Source organism: Heterocephalus glaber, unplaced genomic scaffold (genome assembly GCF_053883595.1).
Source record: "Heterocephalus glaber isolate CG9 unplaced genomic scaffold, H.glaber_assembly_v1.0 deba00001662, whole genome shotgun sequence".
Taxonomy (NCBI): Eukaryota; Metazoa; Chordata; class Mammalia; order Rodentia; family Bathyergidae; genus Heterocephalus; species Heterocephalus glaber.
Window position 1 is genome coordinate 4,670,658 of NW_028258403.1, and position 24,468 is coordinate 4,695,125.

Here is a 24,468-nt window from a genome sequence, read left to right on the forward strand (position 1 = left end):
TAAGGAAGGAGCAAAATGCCTTGTGGTCAGGCAGGGTAACTGGGGAAGGCAGGAAGTGGGGAGGGAGTCGTGATTGCCTGATGTTGGCCAGGATGGGGACAGTGATAAAAGGGAGCAAGCCCTTAGGCGGGCAGGACGGTGTTTGGTTTGGGGGTAACAGTGCGGCAACAGATGGAAGAGGTTTTGGATCCCCATAGGAAGCTGGAGTGATAGGGCTGGCAGGCAGGGCTGATAAGTGAGAGCCAGATGCCCTGAGATTGGGGAGAAGAGGAAAGGCCAGAGAGATCTCACAATACAAGGATGGCAGAAGGAAGAGAAGCCCAGAGGGAATGGAGAAGGCGACTGACTCAAGAGCCAAGGAGAATGAGAAAGGGGAAGTTTCCTAGAAGCTATAAGAAGTATTTCAAGAGAAGCAGGTGGTCAGAAGTGTCAGATTCCAAAGAAAGGCTGTCAGGAAGACAGAAGAGAGAACTTGGGTGATCTTGGAGCAAGCAGCCTCCATAGAGTCACAGGGCGAGGTCAGACTGCCTCGAATTAGTAAAAGAAGAGTGGACAGGAAGTGGAAGCAGTAGGTGTGTGCTGTGCATTTGAGGATTTTGGCAGTGAAGTAAATGAGACTGGACAGCAACCAAAAGGAAAGCCGGCCAAGTAACAGGGTTTATTTTGTTTTGAAGATAGGACAGTCCTGAACATGGGAAGAAGGGGTGATAAAAATGGGCTTTGTTTTGTTCCCATTCTCAGGTACATTTTCTGGTTCTGTTTTCTTACTCCCATCTCTCAGAAGTCCGGAGGATAGTTTGGAAATACCTGGAGGGTTGGGGTTCCTATCACTCCTAAGGTGGGCTCAGCCAGCTCCCTCCTCATCTTCAGATATGCATGCAAGGGCTCAGGGCAGAGCCTGTGGCAGCCGCAGCTCTCAGCCTGCAACTCTCACCAACTGGCTTCCTGAGGTCCAGAGTAGAGGACTCAAGTAGGGCTGGCGGCAGGGAGTAGCCCCAGTGCGTAATCTGGAACTTAGGGAGAACCTGGTATCTCAGTGTCTTCTGCTTGCTTATGCCTCAAATTTTTATGTCTTTTACCTAGAAAGATGAAGTTCCTGGTATGCAGGTACAAGTGCCCCTTCAAGGCCAATCCATAACCCAGGCCCAGGGCACCTTCCTGGTCTTGGGGGGCAGGGTTCTTGCTGGTATTCCAAGAGTCTGGTAGAAAACAGATCCTTCTCTGCTTGCCACTGTGTATGTAAGCCCGGGTTTAGTGCAGAGCTTTAAAGTCAGTTGTTGCTACCCATGCCCAGAGTTCTCCAGAGAAATTACAAGTTGATTAAGTTGACAAATAGACATACATGATGCAGGTCCTTCTGGGCATAGCAGAGGGTGGTAAGCCACCCTCAAAATCAGCTTTGAAAGGACAGAGCCTTGGCAGCTGGCTGCTGCTCTCCCCACAGGCAGCATTTTGGGGGCGGCAGGCAGCCTAGGGACAGATGGCTGCATGGGCCTCAAAGCTGGCTGGGCTCCTTGAAGGGATCACGGTGAGGTTATCCCCATCTGCAGCAAGAAAAGAAGGGTCTTCATCAAAGGCTTCGAATTTACTAGGTTAAAAGAGCTGAGCCATTCTGAGCAGAAGAGAGGGAAGGGATTCGGGGAGTGGAGTGGTTGGTTCGTTGGGGGTAGGGAAGGGTCAGGAAAGGGGTCCATAGGGGCCCCCAAGAGAGGGACAAACGAGGGGGTCTGCAGAGTAGCATGGGAAGGGCTGGCAGAGCTAGCTCCCACCATGGGACCAAAGTCAGTGGCAGGGATAGGCCAAGATGGCAGGAAGAGTGGCAGCGCTGTGTGTCTGTGTGTTGTGGGGGAGATGACCTTGCCCAAGGGCAGAGGCTGATGACTGGGAGAGGCAGAGCAGGGGGCACAGGCTCCAGCCTGGCCTCTCCGTGCTGGGCCCCTCGTCTCTGAGATTATGTTCTTGGCTGCCAGGAGCAGCTCCATGGGGGTGGAGTAAAACAAAGCAAAGGCCCTTTTGTGGTGCTCAGTTCCTAAGAATAGCTGTGGCTGGGCTCCAGAAGGTATCTCCTACAGCCTACACATCCCGCCACTTGTTCTCAGAGGTGACCCTGTGCCTGCTGTCGGAGGTGCAGATTACTAATTGTTGGGGGAGTAGAGACCATCAGCCCACTCTTTCTCACCTCGGCCTCCAGTACCTACCTGTGCTTGCCCAGCTCAGCTACGGGAGAAGGCAGAATGATGGGGGCAGAGGAAGAGTGGGCGCAAAACTGGGGACAAAGGCCATGGGCCTGGGGAAAAAAATCTAGAGCCTTCCGCTAAAGGCAGTAAGGCTCCTGGGAAGAAAGGAGGTGGGATGAAGGTCCAAAAAAGGCCAGGGGCAGAATAAGTGCGGATGTCACACATGGAAGTGCTGGTGGAAGTGGTGGGAGGAAGCAGATCATGGCAGAGGAGTAGGGAAATAAATGCAGGAGACCAGAACACGGAAAGAAAGGGGACAAAGAATTCGGGGGACAGGGTGATAGTGAAGGAAGAGATGGGAGTTGACAGGAGAGCAGATGAAGGAGAAAAGAGAGAAGTGGCAGAAGATAGCGATATTCCTATAGCCACTTGGGCAGAGGGCATGGTGTAGCTCTCTGTAGACTTGGAAAAAAGACTCTTGAAGGCCATTCCTGTGAGATAACAATGCAGTTCAAATCCCTCCCTAATCTCTCCTCCTATTATTAGATGTGGAGAGGCCACAGGTCCCTGGGCCCTGTCCTTTCCTTCGTGCCCTTGGCTAGAATTAGACATGCATGCCTGCATGGTCATCTGCTAAGCATTGTCTTTCTGGCTTCTGAGCAATGTCACTGGAGAAGAGCGTGGAGGGGTGGCAGGAAGCAGATGGAAGGTCAGTGGACACCCCTGTTGATATGCAGCACCTAGAGCCGAGGGGTGAAGAGGGACACTTCCAGCCTGTGTGCCAAGTTTTCAGATCAATAAAATGATCACACAACCATCATGGTAACCCAGTCCAGAGTGACAACAGTTGCCATGTGCAAGATAACTGGAAAACTGAGCTCACAAACAGGGATGCAGAAGAGGAGGGCATAGGGAAGGCTCCTGGGGCATGTTAGCTTGGAGGTGGATCCTGAAAGAACTGAACACTGAGGACCCACGTCCACAGCTGCTGGCCAATGGCATGTCATTCTGAAGGGAATGAGGGACACTTGGAGACAGTGGCTTCTATGTCTGCTTTTCTGGCCCTGTCTCTAGGGGACAGGGTGGCCATATACTTTAACAAGAAGTAGCAGATCCTTGGGTTTTCTAAGGAGGACTGGGATTTCCCGCTGTTTGCTTGGAACTGCTGTCTACTTTCTTGCACATTTTGTTCCTTTATGTTTTCCCTTTGGTCTCCCTCTTGCCTTCAATCTCCCTACATATTGTTCATTATTTTGATTTTTTAAATGGCCAGAAGTTATTGTGCATATTTTGATCTTGTGCTCTTTTGACTCTGATGAATCTCAATAAAATCAGTGCGTGATGAATAAAGTACCAAAGTGGGTGAGGTGCTGCTGTTCTAAGAGGGCTCCAATTGTTCGTGAAGGATAGGGCACAGATGAGTTTCCCTGGGTCTTATTCAGGGACGAGGAGGAGGAGGAGGAGGAGGAGGAGGAGGAGGAGGAGGAGGAGGGTGAACGTAGCTTGCTGCTTTCTCTTTGTCTTTCTGCCTCTCCTTTTCTCCCTCTCAAATCTCTTCCTCAAATCTCCCTCTTCCCTCCTTTCCTCCTTTCCTTCTCTCCTTTTTCTCAAATCATAAAAGTAATGTTCATTACTCTAAAAATTCAAATAACTGACCCAGCACTTGGGAGGCTGAGGCAGGAGGATTGCCTTGAGTTCAAGGCCAGCCTGGGGTACACAGTGAGCTCAAAGCCAGCCTGAACTACATAGTGAGACCCTGTCTAAAAAAAAAAAATTCAAATTATTAATCTTCTACAAGACAAAAGAAATGAAGCCCCTTCCACTCTGCAATCTCATCCCAAAGATAAACATCAGAAATCTCTTGTGTGTATGTATAACATAGATGTTGACATTTTTCTTTTATGAGACAGGGTCCCGCTATGTTTCCCAGGAATGCTTTGAACTCCTGGGCTCAAGCAATACCTCTGCCTCAGTCTCCTGAGTAGCTAACCGACATGCCACCACACGTGATGTAAGTTATTTTTTTTAACTGGGTTATATAAAAATGAAATGTTTGAATCTTTTGGAGACGTCTCATGTCATGAATAATCCTAGGGGTCCACTTCAAGATGGTCATGAGAGGCTCCAGAAAATAAGAATAAAAAGAATAAAAATGAATATACAAATCAATAAAAAATGAATATACAAATGAATCAAAGAGGCCAGGAAAGGATAAGTAAGAGGATGCTGACACTGCTCCTTTCTGCCAACAGTCTTTCTTTGCCTTCCCTCTTGGGAGAGGGGTCGCTTGGACACAGAGACTCTGTCTGGCAGCAGAAGTGACAATGGGCCCATGGTGGCTCTCCTGTTGTAGGAGATTATCCTATATGGCAGTGAGGTTGTTACCTGTTTCTGCCTGGGAAAAAGACTTTCTTCTACAGCCGTAACATTGATATAATGACACCTGATAATTTCTTTCACATTTCATGTTCGGAAATTTACCCAGTCATTTCTGTTGAACTCTAATGTATGTCCTTTGTTGCGGAAGTTCTGAGGTGGACAGGAGTCAATGAGAAGTTCTGACCAAGATCCTAACATAGTCGCTGACTGAAGCAGCCGTGCTCTGGCAGGTGGGGCCCCTGTGCCAGGGCAGCAGATCAGAAGCATCAGAAACACCCTGCTCCCCACCTGCTCCCGGCTTCTCCTGGCTGCACACCCCATGCTGGGCCAACACTGGCTCCTCAGCTCTCTGAACTTCTTGGAGACCCACCCTAGGCCCTGACCAATCAAAGGGAATGGGCAGGAGTGGAAAAAAGGAGATAAAAACATAAGGCAGTTATTATGGATCTGGACAGAGCTCCCTCAATAGGATTAGGGCCTGAGATACAGAACCAATCTGGTCACACAGACGGGGAGCGTGCAAGCAGAGGAGCAAGACAGAAAATCAAGAGAAGGAGGGGCCAGGGATTTAGCTCAGTGATTCTGGTGCCAGCCTTGCAGGCGCAAGGTCCCGAGTTCGATCCCCCATACCAAAAAAAGAGGGAAGGATGGGAAAGTGGGGTCCACACACCAAAAGATACTGCTGAGCCTTAGGAAGGCCTCACCTCTCTGGGCAGTGCCAAGGATCCTGGGGAGGAGAATATGCAGTGGCCTGACTCCCGGCCCCTCTGACCTTCTCCTCTCCCACTCTCATCACAGCTGCAGAGTTGGTCCTGCCCCAGCAACTGACCCTGTTTCAGGCCTGAGGACAGTGGTGGTGAGCATATGGCATGTGTGTTGTTGTGCTTTTTTCTTTTAAAACAAAAGATATTAACATAGAGTTGTTTTTTCTAAACTAATATCTCAGTATTCAGATTTAATTTCGGTGTTGGCACTTTGCGATAAACAAATGGGTTTTAGGTTGCAGTTTGGCATTCTGTCTCTAAAAGTTTCACCATCACTGTCCTAGGAGGAGAATCTAACAGGCTCTGGTCCCCACCTGGAGCCTCAGCTTCAAATCACTGAGCCCTGTGTCGCTGTGCCCTGGTTCTAGAAATTTAGCTTCTGTCTTGTTCCTAAGACTTGGGCCCCACCCTGTGCCACAGTCTGGTAACTGAGCCCTAGTTTTAGTCCCTCTGCCCAAGGCCCTGTCTTAGTAACCCTCTTGGGTTTTCTGGTTCCTATCTATTTCTCAGGGAGTAGAATTTTTCTCTTAAGCCCCAGTCTGGGAGCTGGAGGGCCTGCTTCCTGATAGTAGAGGGAGATCCTGAAGTGTTTGCCTTATTGACTAAGAATATAGGTTCTATTTACAACTTTAGTTATTTTGGTACTGGAGCTTGAACTCAGGGAGGGCTGAGCCCTTACTTTTTTTTTTTACAAGAGTGGCGGCCTAGGGGGCCGGGGATTTAGCTCAGTGGTTCCGGCGCCTGCCTTGCAAGGGAAAGGTCCGGAGTTCGATCCCTGGCACCAAAAAAAAAAAAAAGAGTGGTGGCCCATGCCTGTAATCCCAGAACGCTGGGAGGTTGAGGCAGAAGGATTGCAAATTTAAGCCCAGCCTGGGCAATTTAATGACTTAGAGAGACATTTTCTCAAAATGAAAAGGGCTGAGGGTGTAGTTCAGTGTGAAGGCCCTGGGTTGAATCCTCAATATTGAAAAAAAAAATTTTTTTTTATACTTTGAGATAGGCTCTAAGTTGCCCAGGCTGACCTCAAATTCAAGATTCTCCTGCCTCAACCTCCTGAGTAGTCAAGATTACAGGCTCTCACACTACCATGTCCAGCAAGAGTGTAGGTTTTAGAGTCAAACAGATCTGGATTTGACTATCCTGGCTACGTGGCCTAGGTGAGTTACTTCAGTTTTGAAAAAAAAAAATTAACAGTGTTTTGATTCAAAGCACAATCTGTGGACTGGCAGTACTGACATCAGTGGGAATTTGTTAGATCTGTGGAAATCTAGGCCCCAACCTAGGTCTATTGAAACATTAGCATTGTAACATGACCTCCAGGTGATTTAGTGCACATTAAAGTTTGAGAAGCACTAATATAAACAAAAGAGCTCAGCTTTGGGACCAGGAAGATCTCACTTTGTATCCCAGCTCTAAACCTCAGTCTTGTCTGTAAAATGTGGGTGGTTAATACCTACTTCATGTACTTACCTTGAGGATTATGTATATGCAGTTATAGGCACAGCTCCCAACAAAAAGTGAATGCTGAATGAGGGGCATCTATGAACATATGTTACTGCCACTTGCCTGCTGGGTCTTCCGGACTTGCTCCACTGCCCCCTTGTTAGACCATTGTCCTGATTCTGACTGCTTTAATGGACTAACTCCTTTTATGTGCTGCCAGGCTGGTCTGGACTTCTTCCCAATCTCCCCACTGAGAATTGTCTCTAGGACCTGCCCTATCTTGGGGTCTTACTCGCTGCTTCTTCCAGGCTGACTCTTCAGCCAGAGTTAATAAGCATGACAGTAGTCCCATGAGTGGGACTATCCCTCACCACACCCAAGAATTCATCTCGATATTCCACCACTATCGATCAAACACCAACTTTGTGGCAGGTGCAATTCTGACTTCAGGAGCTCACAGGTTACTGTTGTTAAAAAGGTTAACAGAGGCACAATGAAAATTTAAAGAGTTTATTTGAACAAACTAATATGTTAATCAGACAAATCCAAACCAGAAATGGTTTGGGAATCCAGTGAGGGAATGTAAGGGAGAGGCTTTTATGAGGTGAACATGAAAGTAAATCAAAGCAAATAGTTGACTGGATACAGTTACAAAGTTGTCTTCTTTGGTCTATCCCGTTGGAAGGTCTCTAATCATGTAAGTTTGTTGGCAGTTTCTGGTTGTTGAGCTTATGTTCTGTTTTTCAAGAAGTAGCTCAAGTTAAGTTTTGCTTTGGGGCTGGGGATATAGTTCAATGTTAGAGAGCACTTCACCAGCATACTTGAAGTCTTGGGCTCAATCCCAGCATGCACGCATGCACACTGCACTATGATGGCAGAAGTACCAAGTGCTATGATGGAAGAAGATCCTCATGCCCTACGAACAGGAAGCATGGCCACTTAATCTGACTACAGATCAGGAAGTCTTCCAGGGAGAACCACACTTAAGGTGAGACTTGGAGGACAGGATGGAGTTCATCAAGAAAAGAAGGAGCTGGGTGGAGAGATCAGCACGTGGAAAGCCTGACTGATTCAATATGGCTACAATGGGAGTGAAGGGAGGGGGAACCAAGAACTTGGAAGGCTGGCCGGGGAAGGTCACGAATGACCCTGTGAAGCATGTTCAGGGAGTCTGGGCCTTGACTTATAGGCGCCGAGTTGCTATTAATGTGTTTTTTGTTTTGCTTTGGTTTTGGATTTTTGCAGTGCTGGGGTTTAAACCCAGGACCTTGCGAATATTAGGCAAGTACTGTAACACTGAGCTACATCCCCAGTGCTGTTAATGTGTTTTAAGAGGGGAAGTGACACTAACTGATTCTGTAGAATAAGTGTTAAAGCCAATCATTTTTTGGAAAAGTGACATTTAGTTTTTTTCATTTATTTGGATGAGGGATTTTCAATTTGTGACCACAGAGAAGAAATGAAGAAAGTTGTCTAAAGAAGTTGGGTATTGCTGGGTGTGGTGGTGCACACCTGTAACCCCTGTAAGCACTTGGGAGGCTGAGGCAGGAGGATCTCTGGAAGTTCAAGGCCAGCCTGGGCTACACAGCAAGATCCTGTTTCATTTCCCCCATCTCCCCCAAAAAGTTAAGTATTAGAGAAGAGAGAGGGGAAAGTGTCCCAAGGAGAAAGATATTCATCACTATTTCTACTGTACTGTAGATTCCACCTCCTCCCTTCATTTTCATTGTCAACACTAGACAAGGTCCTTTCTCATGCCTGGACAATTGTAGTATCACCCAACTAGTATCATAAGTGCCCATTTCATCAAATAGCTGATAGACTCTATTTTATAGTGTCTTTTCTTACATATCTGCCATTCATAAAACTTCCTAGACTCTCAGTTGTCTCCAAGGCAAAGCCTGGACCCCTCTGGCTGTCATTTGAAGCCACTCCATAAACTGTCTAATTGTTCCACTCCATCCTGTCAGTCTCCCACCTCTAGATCTGATGGGTCTGCACAGCACACTCATCTCAGGTAGGGCTTCCCCACTCCCTGACTCTGTGGGGCTTTTCCTGCCCGCCCTTTCCTGCCCAGCTTAGTGGCTCTTTATGAAAGCTCTTTCCAACCTGATACAGCTACTCCTGAAACACATAAACCAAACACAACTTTGTTGAAACTTTCTAAGTACAAATGACATCCAAGATCTCCTACACAATCATATTAACTCTTCTCATATGTCCAGTTCTCTCCAAGGTGTGTGTGTGTGTATGTGTGTGTGATATACTTTTTGTTATGGCTGTTGTGGGTAGACATGTATGTGTACAATCTTGTAGTCTGTTAAGTGGCATTCCATGTTTCTACAATCTTATAACTTTTATAACCAGATATTCTACTAATATTTATAAAAAGAGATAATAAAAAGGGGGGTTGAGGCACTGTGATTTTCAGTTAGGACACACAAAGGAAGCAGAGGGACATACATCTTTATATATGTTACCTACATGAAATCAATTTTCAGTGTAAAGGCAAGATATAGTAAAAGTAAAAGTATGGAGAAAGACCACGCTGATACCAAATAAAAAAAGGAAGTAACAATAATGATTTTACATTTGTTCTGAGGCAGGGTCTTGCTATGTAGTTCTGGCTGTTCTTGAACTCACTATGCAGACCAAGCTGGCCTTGACCTCTCAGTGGTCCTCCTACCTTAGTCTCCTGAGTGCTAGGATTACAGATATGCACCACCAAGCCCAGCAACAATATTAATTTTAGACAAAGAAGATCTCAGAGAAAGGAAAATTATCAGGGATAAAGAAGGGTATTACATAATGATAAAAGGACCAATTTTCCAAGTAGACATAAGAATCATTTCTGAGTATGTACCTAACAAGAAATGATCAAAATACACGAGGCAAAGTGATAGAACAGCAAGAAGAAATAGACAAATCCACTATTATAGTTGAAGACTTCAACACTCCTAGCAGTCAGACAGTCGGTAAGGGCACAGTTGAACTGAATATCCATCAGTCAAATGGATCTAATTGACATGTATAAAATACTTCACCTAATGACAGCAGAACACACATTTAACTTAAGCTCACATGAACTTATTCATCAAATCTTATTCATCAAAATAGACCACATTATTGGCTATAAAATACACCTGAACACATTCACAAGAATATGCATCATACAAAGTACATTCTTAGACCATAGCAGAATCGAAGTACAAATCAATAACAGAAAGATAACTGGAAATTTTCAAAATATTTGGAAATTAAGCAACACAACTTCTAAATAACATGTGTGTTAAAGAATAAGACTCAAGATGAATTTTTTAATATTTTGGATTAAATGAAAATGAAAATGCAACTTCTCAAAAGTCCTGGAATATAGAATCCAATGGAGATTCAGAAGTTAGTACTACCACAGAAATAGTAGAGAAAAAAGTATGCTGTAGCTGGGCATGGTAGCACATGATTATAATCCCATTACTGGGGAGACTGAGGCAGGAGGATCATCAAGAGTTTGAGGCTGGGGCCAGGAATTTAGCTCAGTGGCACCACACCTGCCTTGCAAGCACAAGGTCCTGAGTTCCATCCCCGGTACCAAAAAAAAAAAAAGGAGAGAGAGTTTGACGCCGGCCTGCACTACATAGCTCAAGGTTATTCTGAACTACACAGCAAGACCCTGTTTCAAAAAAAAAAAAAAGTTGTAAATTTTACTATGAATGGCAATAGCAATTTACAGAAGAAAAGTGAAATGAAGAGAAAAAAGCTATTTGTTGTACAAGAAAATAAAATTTAAAAATTTAAATGATTTCAATAGAGATCATTTAAAGAGATCATTTAATAGAAGATGTTTGACATCATTAGCCACCAACAAATGCAAATCAAAACCAAAATAAAAAGCTACTTCATATTCACTATGAAGTATTGTGACTATAATTGGAAGATAGATTATAACAAGTGTTGGCAGGGGTGTGGAAAAATCAGAATCCATTTATATATATATATTTATTTATTTATTTTTGGTACCGGGGATTGAACTCAGGTCCTTGCACTTGCGCAGCAGATGGCAAAACCACTGAGAGCTAAATCCCTGGCCCAGAATCCATTTATTGCTTGTGGGAATGTAAAACGGTGCAATCAATTCAGAAAAGTCTGAAAGCTTCTCAAATGGTTTAATATGGAGTTACCATGATGTTATGTTGATTTCTGTGCAAAGTTCTAATTTGACAACTCCATTACATCAAATCCAACAGATATTAGACCTATTAAATCAACAAATTCCAGCAAGTCACCTAATGATGTAATTGAAGTTAAGGCTCTAGAGAAGAAGAAAAGTGATTTTGTTATTGATTTGACAAAAGAAAGCCTATCCAACTACAACACAGAAAGTCCAGTATTCACCCTGCAGTCACCTTCGAAGGCTGTTTTAAACTCAAAAGAAATAACTCCGGTGGCAGAAAATGCAACCGAGGATTTGGATTCCTTTGAGCACCTGCCACCTCCCCCAGAACCATTGCCACCACCGCCTGAACTGATGGACCAAATTGGAGACATGCTCCCTCCCCAGAAGCCTGAGCTGAAAGTGAAGTGGGCGCTAAGACCCACGGCCATCGCCTTAACCTGGAACATCACCAAGATCGACCCCAGGTGTGCTCCTGTGGAAAGCTACCACCTCTTCCTATGCCACAAGAACACTAATGATAAGTTGATTTGGAAGAAAATTGGAGAAATTAAAACTTCACCACTCCCAATGGCCTGTACTTTATCAGTTTTTTGCTTCCTCCAGATACTATTTTACTGTTCAGTCAAAAGACATTTTTGGGTTTTATGGACCATTTTGTGACATAAAATCAGTTCCTGGGTTTTCTAATAACTTTATGTAAAAGTTCAGTAATTATTTGTTGTGTTTGACATGATCTGTTTTTCGTATTTGAGTTGTTAGTTTACAATGTTACTGTAACACTACTTACCGTTTTACAGGGCCAAATTGTGAGCCCCTTGTATGAGGACAGTCCTCTTCCATTTTTTGTAATTAGCTTATAATTCCATGAATTTCTGACTTGCATAGATTTCCTCTGTGTGTGTGTGTGTGTGTGTGTGTGTGTGTGTGTGTGTTCTCAAACATACTGTTGTGGGCCCATGTTGCTAAGGTGTCTGGGATACAAGCAGCCATTGTTGCCTCTGTCAACAATCAGCTTTGGTGACCTGCTTGTGGTCAGTGTAGCGCTAAGAAAATTGGCCCTTAACGTCTTCCCATTCTGTTAGAATTCTAGGTGGGCTATGGATCTGTGCCCCTCTCCTTATTTATTTTATTATTTTATTTTGTTATTCATTTAGAGAAGTCTAAAGTTTTTGCTGAAGACTGTTGTATGCTTATGTATAAAATGTGTTAAACATTGTGTGCTGTGTACACAAAAACATACACCATCTCATAAAAACACTGTTCAACCTGCTTTAAAAAAATATGGAGTTACCATATAAGCTAGCAACTCCATTCCTAGATATACAACTCAAAGAAATGAAAACATGTATACCCACCAAAATTTGTATACAAATGTTCATAGCAGAACTATTCATAATAGCCAAAAAGCGAAAACAACTCAAATGTCCATCAAATGATGAATGGATAATCAAATGTGGTATATCCATGCAATGAAGTATAATTCAGCAATAAAAAAGAATCATGTAGTGATATATGCTACAAGACGAATGAACCTTGAAAACATGTTAAATGAAAGCTGCAAGTCACAAAAGACTTACTACTGCATAATTCCATATCAAAGAAATGTCAGAATAAGCAAGTCTACAGAAACACAAAATAGATTAGTGGTTGTCCACTGTGGGGTTGGGGAGGTTGGAAAAAAAGGAGTGACCACTAATGGGTTCTGTTTTTCTAGAGTGGAAAAATATTCTAAAACTGATTATAATAAACTGGGTACAGTGGTACATATCTTCAATCCCAGTACTCTGGGAGGCTGAGGCAGGAAGATAGTAAGTTTAAACTCAGCCTAAATAACTTGGCAAGACCTTGCTTCAAAATAAAAATTTTAAAAAAGGGCTGGGGATATAATTCAGACCAAAGGCTCTGGGTTCAGTCCCCAGTACTGCAAACTGATTATGGTAATATCTGACAACTCTATGACTACACTAAAATCATTAAATTGTATCTTCAATGATTAGTTGTACAGTGTGTGTTTTTGTTCAGGCTGATGTGTGTGCCTATAGTTTCAGCACTCAAGAATCTGAGGTAAGATAGCTTGAATCCAGAAATTGGAGGGAAGCCAGGACAACACAGTGAGATTCCCCATCTCTAAACACAATTTGTTTTCAAAAACAAAAACGAAACAAAACAAACAAACAAAAAACTGGGGATGTGGCTCAGTGTGAAGGCCCTGGGTTCAATACCCAGTACTCCCCTCCAATTTTTTTTTTGCTCGGGATATACTTGTAAATGTTACAAATGCTGGCCAGTTTATGGAATGGTTAAAGGAAATAGAAGACAAATTTAATTAATCATCTTGTGTTCCTTGAGCTTGTTGGTTGAGAGGAAGAGCTTTACAAAGATTTAGCCTTTTATTAACTCGGAGATTTTCTTGTGACACAAGGAATAGTTGATATGTATTTTTATAATAAAAATAAAACAAGGCAATGTAATGTGTTCTCACTGATATCATAATGCATATAAACTTGCTAAATTTTAAGTTCTAAGCAGGAAAAGCTTATTTGTGACTAACTAGATGAGCTTGAGCAATTATGTTGAAATAGACACTACAGGGGCCGGGGATTTAGCGCAGTGGTTCCACCGCCTGGCTAGCAAGCTCAAGGACCGGAGTTCGATCCCCAGCACCAAAAAAAAAAAAAAAAAAAAAAAAGAGAGAGAGAGAAATAGACACTACAGAAAACAAGTCCTGATGAACATAACAAAAGCTAATGGTTAACTGATTAATCAGATTATTCCAGCGCCTAGAGCTTCAGGCCTGGGCTAGCACCCTGCCACTGTCTTCTGGAGTCCAGACAAGTTAGAAGCCAGATTTCCCCACCCGCGCTACCAAGGTTAGAAGGTTATTCTTTCAACTGCAGAAAATATCTCCAAGTCAGATATGATTCCAGTACTGGGAAAATCCAAGATCATCGTCTGCCCTTTTACTGTTTTATTTTCTACTACACATGATGGGAACAATTAATATCCACCCAATCGACTTCACCAGCCTGCGGGAAGCAAGCGGGCTGACATATTTGAAAATACAGTATTGAGAAAAGATGACGGGGGCGTAGCACAGTCTGGGTTTGAATCAAGTCCTGCCGCGGCCCTGTGGGACCAGGGGGTAAGTCATGTAGCTCTGAACTACTTCCTCAACTGTAAAAATGAATTCCCTTTCACGTCCCCAGACTGGCAAGGGTGAGGGGAGTCAGGGAGTCGGCACCTGGTACACAGCAAAGGGGCGGGAGACTATCCTCACAATCGGCTTCTAAACTCTAGCTCTGGGCTTCTCTGGCCCAACTCTTATTTACTGATGAGAAAGGCTCAGAGACCAAGTAACCTTCCCATGGTTGCACACGCACTGTTATTTATCGATCCAAAGGCCAGTTGGAGGTGTCCCGGGCAATGGCGGCTCCGCAACGTGGCTGCTTCCCAGCAAAGTCGAGGCATGCCACATAGCGGCCTGTTTGGGCATTACAAGGGAGGCGAGGTGAAAAAGACACTGGTACTGCGGCATCCAGCAGCCAATACTCTCACTTCGCTCAGCTAACTCTTTTTTCCTATTGGGCTTATCTAACTTTCAGTCAAATCATTTACGCAGCTTTTGTTGGCTTGCCTTGAATCATTTTCCACAATCTACCAATAACATGCTTCTTTCCAAGATCACCTTCACGTCATTAGAGCTACTCCCGAGTCTGACGAATTTAGCCGGTTCCTTTCATTCCATTGGCCAGATCAAGCCCCTGCTTCTTCCCATCCTGTTTAGGGCGGAAGTGACAGAGTCCCTATTTCTATTGGTTTAAATTTGCAAGCGGCGCTTGTCTATCAAGTTTATGAAGTCGGCTTTAGCACTCCGGAAGTATGGCACCGGAAGGGGCGGGACCCGTCAAGATGGCTGCGCCGGTAAGTGCCTTGTGCTTTCTTCCTTTCGCAGTTATGGTTGCTGCTTTCTTTTGTTTCAGCGGCTCGAGACAGACTGTTGGCACCAGGGAGTGAAGGTGATAAAAGCTGCTTCAGGGAGATGGCCTCCCTGGCACAGCGGGGCAAGAGCAACAGTAGGGAAACTTAGGGCTGGAATTACAGCGGCTTTCCAGTTAACCTGAGGGACTGGCTGAGGCGAGCTCCCACTGCACCAAAAAGAGAAGGCCCGAAGTGTCTGGGGTGTTCGGAAGAGATGGGGGAGTTTCTTACTCTAGATGTTTTGGCTCATCATCCTGTGTAAAGAATGACTTTTCGGGGCCGAGGATTTTAGCTCAGTGGTTTCGCCGCCTGCTGCGCAAGCGCAAGGACCCGAGTTCGATCCCCGGTACCAAAAAAAAAAAAAAAGAATGATTTTTCATCTCCTTGTTGTAGGAGGTACTGGAGTCAGAGGTAACAAATGCCGTGACACTTTTGAAAAATCTCCAGGAACAGGTGAGTAGATTAGTCACGGATTGGCTTTAACTTTCTGTGTGTCATACCCAAACTTTGGTGATTTGAGGCAGAGATTTGAATGCTACCGTACCTTTAGGGTAACATGATTTAATGAAAATCTTTTCAGACTAGAATTCAAAGTAATTGATTTTTGCATCCAAAGAGATACAGAAAACTGCAAAAGGAAAGAATCATAATCAATTTCCTTTAGTCTTACAACTAGGGAAACGAATGCTGGTAAAGTGATATGATTGGCACTTTGGGTGCCTAATATACATTTATGTAGTTCTGAGGTTTGTAAGTTCAATCAGTACAGATAAAGTTATAGTTCTCCCACCACCACTGTTCCAGCCCTCACCCTTTCGCTATGGTTTGGTAAACATGTTCTCTTTAGCTATCAGAAGAAACTAAAAAATTTTTTTCTACCTTTTGAAGAACTATCAGAAACCATCTCAGAACTGAGAAGATAGTACTGTTATTTTGCGTGTCAGATAACTTTTTGGTAGCATTGTTTAGTTTTTACTCATTTCAATTCACAGACATGATTTGTAGTCTAGTCAGCCTTTATTTTTGGGCTAATTTCAGGTGATGGCTGTAACTGCACAAGTACAGGCACTGACAAAAAAAGTTCAAGCTGGGGCATATCCTACAGAGAAGGTAAGATGTACTTTTGGAAGAGTTAGCATCCCTTGACTTGATGTTCTCAGTAGTTCTTGATCATAGATTTATTGTATATTATGTTTCCTAAATGCTAGAGCATCAAAGGATGAATGAGCTGGAGTCTGGTGGGGAAGATAATCAAAAGGATAGATATGGGGCCAGGGATTTAGCTTAGCGGTTCCACCTCTTGCCTTGCAAGTGCAAGGTACTGAATTCGATCCCCGGTACCAAAAACAAAAAAGGATAGATATGAGCAGTGGCAGCCATGTTACAGAAGTGCAGTGCCAGCCACTGAGTGACATTAACTGCCAGAGGAGCAGAGGGAGTAAAATAAAGTTTCTCAGAAAGATAATGGGACTTTGAGGGATAAATAGGAGTTAGAGGGACAGAAAGAAGCACTGTGTGCAAAGGCACAAAGGCCTGAAAGCATGGTGATATTCTGGGGAAAGAGATAAGTGATTTTTGTGAATGGATATACATTTTGTTTCATAGGGGTAGGAAATAAGACTGGAAAGGTAGTCACACTGAAGAGCCTTGTAGGTCAACTAAGGATTTACTGTGGGTTTTTTTGGTACTGGGGATCGAACTCAGGTCCTTGCACTTGCGAGGCAGGCGGCGGAACCACTGAGCTAAATCCCCAGCAGGATTTACTGTTGTGTTTCATCTAATCTAAGACACTTGTTCAATTTTTTTTTTCTTTTTTTTGGTACGGGGGATCGAACTTGGGACCTTGTGTTCAATCTTATTATTGGTTATTTTTAATCTCTTGCCATGCCAAATTTATGTTAAAATTTATCATTTATATGTATGCATAGGAAAAGCAGCATATATAGGATTTTGTACTATCTGCCATTGTGGCTATCCACTGGTTCTTCGGAATGTATCCCAGTATGCTAAGCCAGGCACATGCCTATAATCCTGCCAACTCTGTAGGCTGAGGGAGGAGGACCACAAATTCTAGGCCAGCCTAGGCAACTTAGTGCAAGACTCTTGTCTTAAAAAAAAAAAGACCAGGTATTGTGGGACATGCCTGTAATCCCAGCACTTGGAAGGCTGTGACAGGATGGTCACTGAGTTCAAGGCCAGCCTGAACTACGTAGCAAGGCCCTGTATCAAAAAACCAAAAATAACTAAAAAGGGCTATGGATATAGCTCAGTGGAGTGACTGCGGGTTCTATTCCCACTACTGCAAAAAACCGCCCCCCCAAAAAACCCTATTAATATGTGGCATAATGCTAAAATACCATTGACTGAAAAATGTATCCCAGTTCAAAGAGGTTGCCAGGCATGGTGGCACATGCCTGTAATCCAAGCACTCTAGAGACTGAGGCAAGAGGATTGCTATGAGTTCCAGGCCAACCTGGGCTGCATAGAATTCGAGGCCAGCCCAAACTACATAGTGGGACCCTATCTCAGAATTGTGTGTGTGCGTGTGTGTAAATAATTGTAGTGGGTCATTAAGAATCATTGAAGGATAGCTGGGGATATAGCTCTGTGGTTCTGCTGCCTGCCTTGCAAGCGGAAGGACCCAAGTACCAAAAAAAAAGAATCATTGAAGGATTTTTAAGCATAGAAGTTGTAGTAGATTTGTGCTTTTAAAAAGATAACAAATTTTAAATTATCTTGATTTCTCTTGTTTTCTTTATCTCTCCATTTCCTCCGAGAGCCTTTGGATATTACTTGTTCCCTCAGATGACCTCTGTCCTTGCTTTCTAACACTGTGCATTCAACCTCTAGGCTCTGCTTGTTTTTCCCCCTCTTCCTTCCTGCCATCATTCCCCTTCTTTGTAATAAAATCAGTCTAGAGCCTTGGGTTTCCACTTTTACTCCTGCATGTGATTGATGTTTCAGTTTCCCCTTTCATCTTCACATTGAGTGGTGTTTCGCTTTCTTCCTTTGACCTTCAGGGATTCCTGAGCCTCCATTCCCTTTCTCGTATCCTTGCAGTGCTGTCTGCCTCAATTGCCCAGACTTTCTTGCTGACCCCGGTCAACTACCTACAGCCTCACCCCACCTCCTAAGGTCATCTGCTGCCTTCCACTCAGTAAACCCCTCTCTTTCAGAGGCAGAGTGGAAGAGGAGGTGGAGAAAGAGCAGGGAGTCTTTGTTTTGTTTTTCTGGTACCGGGATCGAACTCAGGACCTTGGGCTTGTCAGGCAGGCGTGCTGCTGCTGAGCTACATCCCTGGCCCTTGCAGGGAGTCGTAAGGAAGCAGGCACTGGTTTTGTTTTTGGTACCGGGGATCGAATTCGAGACCTTGTATTTGTAAGGTAGGTGGCAGAACCACTGAGCTAAATCCTTGGCCCTTGGCACTGTTAACCCCAAGGGCTTCTTGACTTTTCTTTCTCATAGTTCACTTTTGTTCTCATTGCTTATGTTCATTTTTCCTAATTTTTTAGTCTTTGTTTTTTCCGTACATGCTTCTAACCAGGTTGAACTTGACGGTACCCAAGCAAGTCAGAAAAGCCTGTTGTTCATATTTCTTTACTGCCTATGTCCTGAGTACCATGTTGATACATTTCAGTTTTGGGCTGCTACCGTCTTTTTAGATCACCATATATTATTTTATTCATAAAACAGATGTTTAGTAACTTATCTTTTATGGCCAAAGACTTTTACAAGGTGCTTTACAGGTTACAGGTGCTTTTATGGTATCTTATTTGTGCCTTGTAATTATTCCTTGGAGCAAGAAAGAAATATTGAACATATTTTACAGATGAGGAGACTGAGGTCACAAGGTTAAGTGACTTAACTAGTATTTGGCTACCAGATGCCTAATTCAGAATGTAAGCTCAGCTTGGCAGCCTTTAAATCCTTTGCTCATCCTCCAGTACTGTACTAGGGCAGATTCAAGGGCTAAACATGTTGGTATAAAGATGCCCAGGGCTTAGGTGTCCAAGTCAGACTGAATTTGAATTTCACCTCTATTTCTTTTTTTTTTTTTGGTACCGGGGATCAAACTTAGGACCTTGTGCTTTCGAGGCAGGTGGCGGAACCACTGAGCTAAATCCCCAACTCTCACCTCTATTTCTATTACTGCGTGATCTTGGCCTGAGTATTTAGCTTGTCTGAAATAAGTTTTCCCAGGGCTGTTTGCTTGATTTTCAGCCTATAAGTATAATACTGGTTTGTTTCCTTTTTGTGGTGGTGGGAGTGAAAACCCAAGGTTGACAGTCACTCTACCATTTAGACCTCCAGACCTGTGATACAATTTTAGTTTTGGAAAGTTTGGTGGATACATAAAAGCACAAAGAAGAAAATGAAAATTAATATAATTACTACCTTAAGATAACCACTAGGGTGCATTCTTTGAGGTTTTAAAATTATAATTGAGATACTCTTTTTAAAAAAAATTTTTTTTAATTGAGATACTCTAATTGGGATATTTTTTGTTACACTATATGCTTGTTGGAAAAATAGTTTTTCATGGTGTAAGCACTCCCTTCCTATCCTTGTCTCACTCTGCAAAGGTATTAGTTAATTGTGTGTTGTCTTCACATTTTTTTAATGCATATAAAAATGTGGATATCATATTTCCTGCCCCACATTGGAATCATAAACACTTTGTACAACTTTTGCTGACAATTGGTTTACAATTTCATGTCTATATATATAAGCACTGTTTTAACCTGTGTTATATAATTATATTAGGATAAGATCAGTTATTATTTTAAGTTAATTTTAAAATTGACTGTGTGTGTATGTATGTATATTTCATTTATTTTTTGGTGCTGGGATTGAACCCTGGGCTTTTACACAGAGCTGCATCCTTAGCTCTTTTAAAAATTTTTTAAGGGCTGGGGATTTAGCTCAATGGTTTCCCCAACTGCTGTGCGAGCGCAAGGACCTGAGTTCGATCCCCGGTACCAAAAAAAAAAAAAAAAGAGGCCTCAGATATGTCTTAAAATTTAAATTTCAGGGTTAGGGATTTAGCTCAGTGTTTCCGGCGCCTGCCTCACAAGCCTAAGGTCCCGAGTTTGATCCTCGGTACCAAAAAAAAAAATTTTTTTTTTTAAATTTTGAGACAAGGTCAGACCTCCGCACCCCAGTTGGTGCCTAAAACCATGGATAGTTTTAAATCCTGTATATATTGTGTTTTTTCTGTATGCCCTGTAGTGTTGCCACGTGGCACCAAAATTAATCTGTGCTTCCACATTTTATACCCTGATGCCTCTTTTTTATTAATCTCTCTTCTTGCATCTTGGGACCATTATTAAGTAGGATAAGGGTTACTTGAGCAAAAGCTCACAGTACCTTGATAGTGGATCTGAAAACTGAGGTGGCTACTAAGTAATGGCAAGTGGCATGTTCACTGGATACCATGGATGAAGGGATGATTCAGGTCCTGGTGGAGCAGAGTGAGATGGCACAGGATTCATCACACTGTGGAGAACAGTGGGCAGTTTAAAACATGAATTGTTTATTTCTGGAATTTTCCATATAGTATTTTTGGACTGCAATTGACTGTGGGTATCTGAAACCACAGAAAGCAAGACCACAGATAAAAAGGGACTAATGTACTTCTAATACCTTGTATTAACCACATGGGAAAAACTTGAGCTTGAAAAAACATCATCCTGTTTGCTTTAGGCACTTAAAATTCTTTTTTTGACTAAAATTGAATTTGCATCTCTTACTCATTTGTTTAACTCAGGGTCTTAGCTTGTTGGAAGTGAAAGACCAGCTGCTGCTCATGTACCTTATGGATTTGAGCCACCTCATCCTGCACAAAGCCTCAGGAGGATCTCTTCAGGGACACACAGCAGTTTTGAGACTAGTAGAGATTCGCACGGTATGAGGGCTTTGGTGTCGTGGAATGCTAGGTTTCTAAATCTTGAACTCCGAAACTGTTACACAGTAGCTCTTGTTTACGTGAGAGTTCTCCTGTTTAAGAAAACCAATGAACAAAAGGTATTTTGCTCTTCATTTGCTCTACTTCGTGCATATTTTAGGTACCTTACTGGCCAACAGCACAGGGCCTCTGGGGCATATTTGACTTGAGGAAGGGAATGTAATCCTGTTTAATACATTGTAGGGCTGGGGATTTAGCTCAGTGGTTCCGCTGCCTGCCTCAGAAGCGCAAGGTCCTGAGTTTGATCCCTGGTACCAAAAAAAAAAAAAAAATTAAAGTTATTACATTGTAGGTTTTGGAAAAGCTTCGTCCCTTGGACCAAAAACTGAAGTACCAAATTGACAAACTGGTGAAGACTGCAGTGACAGGCAGCATCAGTAAGTAGGAGGACCCTCATAAAGGTGTGGGGATCATCATAAAGTTCCAAATCTTGCAAAATCTCTTGGATTTTGTATTTCAGGTGAGAATGACCCACTTCGTTTTAAACCTCATCCCAGCAATATGATGAGCAAGGTAAGGGGTACATTTTCCTCCTGCTTTTCCTGAAGGAAAAGGAACCCCTTGGTGGTCCTGAATTTCCTGGGATTCTCTTGTGACTTGATTTTCTAGCTTGTACCTTAGGATGTTTCAGTATGAGGTTCCCTTTTCTTCCTTTTGTTCATACTTCATCTCCCCAGAGCACTCCAGCTTTGGGTTTTTTTCTCACTTGTCTAATAGTTCCCACATTTGTGTCCATCATTTCTTTTTTTTTTTTTGGTACCAGGGATCGAACTCGGGACCTTGCGCTTGCGAGGCAGGCGCTGGAACCACTGAGCTAAATCCCCGGCCCCTTGTGTGCATCATTTCTTTCGTAGTTGAGCTCTGAGGATGAAGAGAAAGATGAAGCAGAGGATGGCCAGTCTGAGGCTTCAGGGAAGAAAGCTACAAAAGGAGTATCTAAGAAATACGTTCCACCACGCTTGGTTCCAGTGCATTATGGTATGAATTGTGGCTGCTGACTCCTTGGCACGAGCTGTGTTTCCATTCTCCTTTTTCTGTTCTGAGATAACCCTTATGTATTTTTATCACATAGATGAAACAGAAGCTGAGCGGGAGAAGAAGCATCTGGAACGAGCCAAGAGGCGGGCGTTGAGCAGCTCTGTTATTCGTGAACTTAAGGAGCAGTACTCGGATGCACCAGAGGAGATCCGTGATGCTCGCCATCCCCATGTCACACGCCAGAGTCAAGAGGACCAACACAGGTAGAAGTTATTTCCGCTTGGGCCAGGGATTTAGCTCAGTGGCACAGTGCCTGCATGGCAAGCATGAGGTTCTGAGTTTAATCCCAGTACCAAAAAAAAAAAAAAAAGAAGTTATTTCCACTCTGTAGACACTTGACCTCAGACTTTGGATGAATGTGGAGTTAAAGACTTGAAATGATATTTCTAGGAATTAAGGAGTTTGAAGTAGAAAAAAAAGTATTTTTTTCTTTCCTTTCCTTTTTTTTTTTGGTGTTGGAGACTAAATCCAGGGCCTTTGTTTGCATTGAGCTGTATCCTAGCCTTTTTTATTATGATTTTTTTTTTTTTTTAATTTTGAGACAGTGTCTTGCTGAGACACTAAATTACCTGGGTTGGGCTTAAACTTGTGATTCTTCTGCCTCAGAATGCTGGGACTACGGGTGTGCACACTGTGCCTGCACCCCCCCCCCTTCTGTGTAGGCTCAACCAAATGCTATGTAGAGAGAAATGTATTACAGTAGTAGGGTATTTATTTGTTTGTCTGTCCATTTCTTTGTTTGTACTGGGTATCGAACCCAGGTCCTCCTTTATGCTAGGGCAGGTACTTTTCCCCTCAGCTACATCTCAGCACTGTCTGTCTGTTGATCCCTTTTTGAGACAGAGTCTTGCTGTGTAGTTTAGGCTGCCCTTGAACTGACTATGTAGCCTAAGCTAGGCTTGAACTCACAACAATCCTCCTGCCTCAGCCTCCCAAGTGCTGGGATTACAGGTATGTGCCAATGTGCCTGACAACCTCTTTTAAAATTTTGTTTTGTTTGGTACCAGGGATTGAACTCAGGCCCTTCCGCTTGAGAGGCAGGCGGCAGAACCACTGAGCTAAATCCCCAGCCCTTAAATTTTGTTTTAAAACAGCATCTTGCTGAGCTGCCTAGGGTAGCCTCCAACTTGGTTTTTTTTTTGGTACTGGAGATCATACTTGGGACCTCGAGCTTTCGAGGCAGGTGGCGGAACCACTGAGCTAAATCCCTGGCCCATGGCCTCCAACTTACGATCTTCCTGCCTCACCTTCCTGAGTAGCTAGGATTACTGCACCTGCTTAGTAGGGCTTTAGTATCCTGTGTTTTACTGTCACAGCTCTTATTCTTGTGCAGAGGCAATAAAGGCAAGTTTTTTATAGTGGCGTTGAAAGTATTGTATAACTTCAGGGAAGAGAAGTAGAGACACACTTGTGGCTTGAGTGCCGGTTCATCAGCTTTGCTCAGGTACAGTCTGTACAGTTGACAGACTGTAGAGAGCTGAAATAGGATTTTCTGGTATGATGTTTTACATAGTTGTAATGATGGGCCATGGGCTTATTTCTAGGGATGAGGGAAATCCTAGCACAGAGAACCCTCCCTGCAGAAGCTTGACACAGAGCATTCTCTGTGTCCCTACTGACTGTGGTATTGAGTTGTGACATTTTCTGCAAACTTGCTGAACTTTGATGAGTAAATAACCAGGCCCCAGGTTCTGGACTATAGCTTTCCATCACCTTGGTCTGAGCCTGCTGGAAACAGTGTCTGTCTTTTTCTGACAGGATTAACTATGAGGAGAGCATGATGGTGCGTTTAAGTGTCAGTAAGCGAGAGAAAGGACGGCGAAAACGGGCAAATGTTATGAGCTCACAGCTTCATTCCCTCACACACTTCAGCGATATCAGTGCATTGACAGGAGGAGTTGCTCATCTTGATGAGGTGAGCTCAAGATACAGTGGTAGGAAGCAACTGTCAGGCTTCCACCCATATGCATGGGGGGCTTATTACCCTGAGGAACTTGGGGAGGGTTGTTGGCACTTGGAGACACACCGTCGTTCCTTCACTTCTCCATCTGTTTTCAGGATCAGAATCCTATTAAGAAGCGGAAGAAGTTATCTAAGAAAGGGCGGAAGAGAAAAGGTCAGTGAGCTGCTAGGACTTAGGTGATCAGGTACAAACAAGGTGGGGACTTCAAACTGTCATCCTGGTCTCACTAACCCCCATAATATCTCTTCTGTGCTGGATATTAATCTCTTTCGGTAGACTTACTTGTTTTTTTTTTCTTTCCCAAGCTCAAAATCAGCATCATTCCCAAAAAGGATCTTTAGATTTCATGTCTAAGGCCCAACAGATCCTGTTTAGCCTTCCTTGTATAGAACTATAAAAATGTTACCTGAAGGAACCATTGTTCTATTTTAATTTCATTCCTTCCCAACACCAGTTGGGAAGATGTAGAGCATATTGCTTGGGAAGCCACCACCTCTGTTGAACCCTTCTCTCTAGGTGTCCTTTTTCCCCTTTCTTTGGTTTTTCCAACTGTCCTTTGCCTCATTCTTGGTTTCCCTTCCTTTCAG

At 43.4% G+C, this 24,468-nt stretch overlaps 1 protein-coding gene and 1 pseudogene across 10 annotated transcripts in view; both read left to right on the forward strand.

Annotated features, from left to right (window-relative positions):
• Nucleotides 1-10,881: 10,881 nt before the first annotated feature.
• On the forward strand, nt 10,882-13,609 carry LOC106007705 (activating transcription factor 7-interacting protein 2 pseudogene; annotated as a pseudogene).
• A 279-nt stretch (nt 13,610-13,888) lies between these two features.
• Ngdn (neuroguidin) overlaps nt 13,889-24,468 on the forward strand; it is a 58,951-nt gene continuing 48,371 nt past the window's right edge. For 9 of the 10 annotated variants that reach the window (XM_087197010.1, XM_087197011.1, XM_087197012.1 and 6 more), the window contains exons 1-11: nt 13,889-14,079; nt 14,722-14,858; nt 15,309-15,368; nt 15,954-16,025; nt 20,683-20,820; nt 21,173-21,257; nt 21,341-21,393; nt 21,735-21,858; nt 21,953-22,121; nt 23,677-23,833; nt 23,977-24,034. In XM_087197010.1, coding sequence (XP_087053136.1) covers nt 14,817-14,858; nt 15,309-15,368; nt 15,954-16,025; nt 20,683-20,820; nt 21,173-21,257; nt 21,341-21,393; nt 21,735-21,858; nt 21,953-22,121; nt 23,677-23,833; nt 23,977-24,034 — 958 coding nt within the window. In that variant the 5' untranslated portion in view covers nt 13,889-14,079; nt 14,722-14,816. The remainder of the gene's footprint in view (nt 14,080-14,721; nt 14,859-15,308; nt 15,369-15,953; nt 16,026-20,682; nt 20,821-21,172; nt 21,258-21,340; nt 21,394-21,734; nt 21,859-21,952; nt 22,122-23,676; nt 23,834-23,976; nt 24,035-24,468) is intronic. The other variant, XM_021243893.2, reaches the window with a different exon arrangement.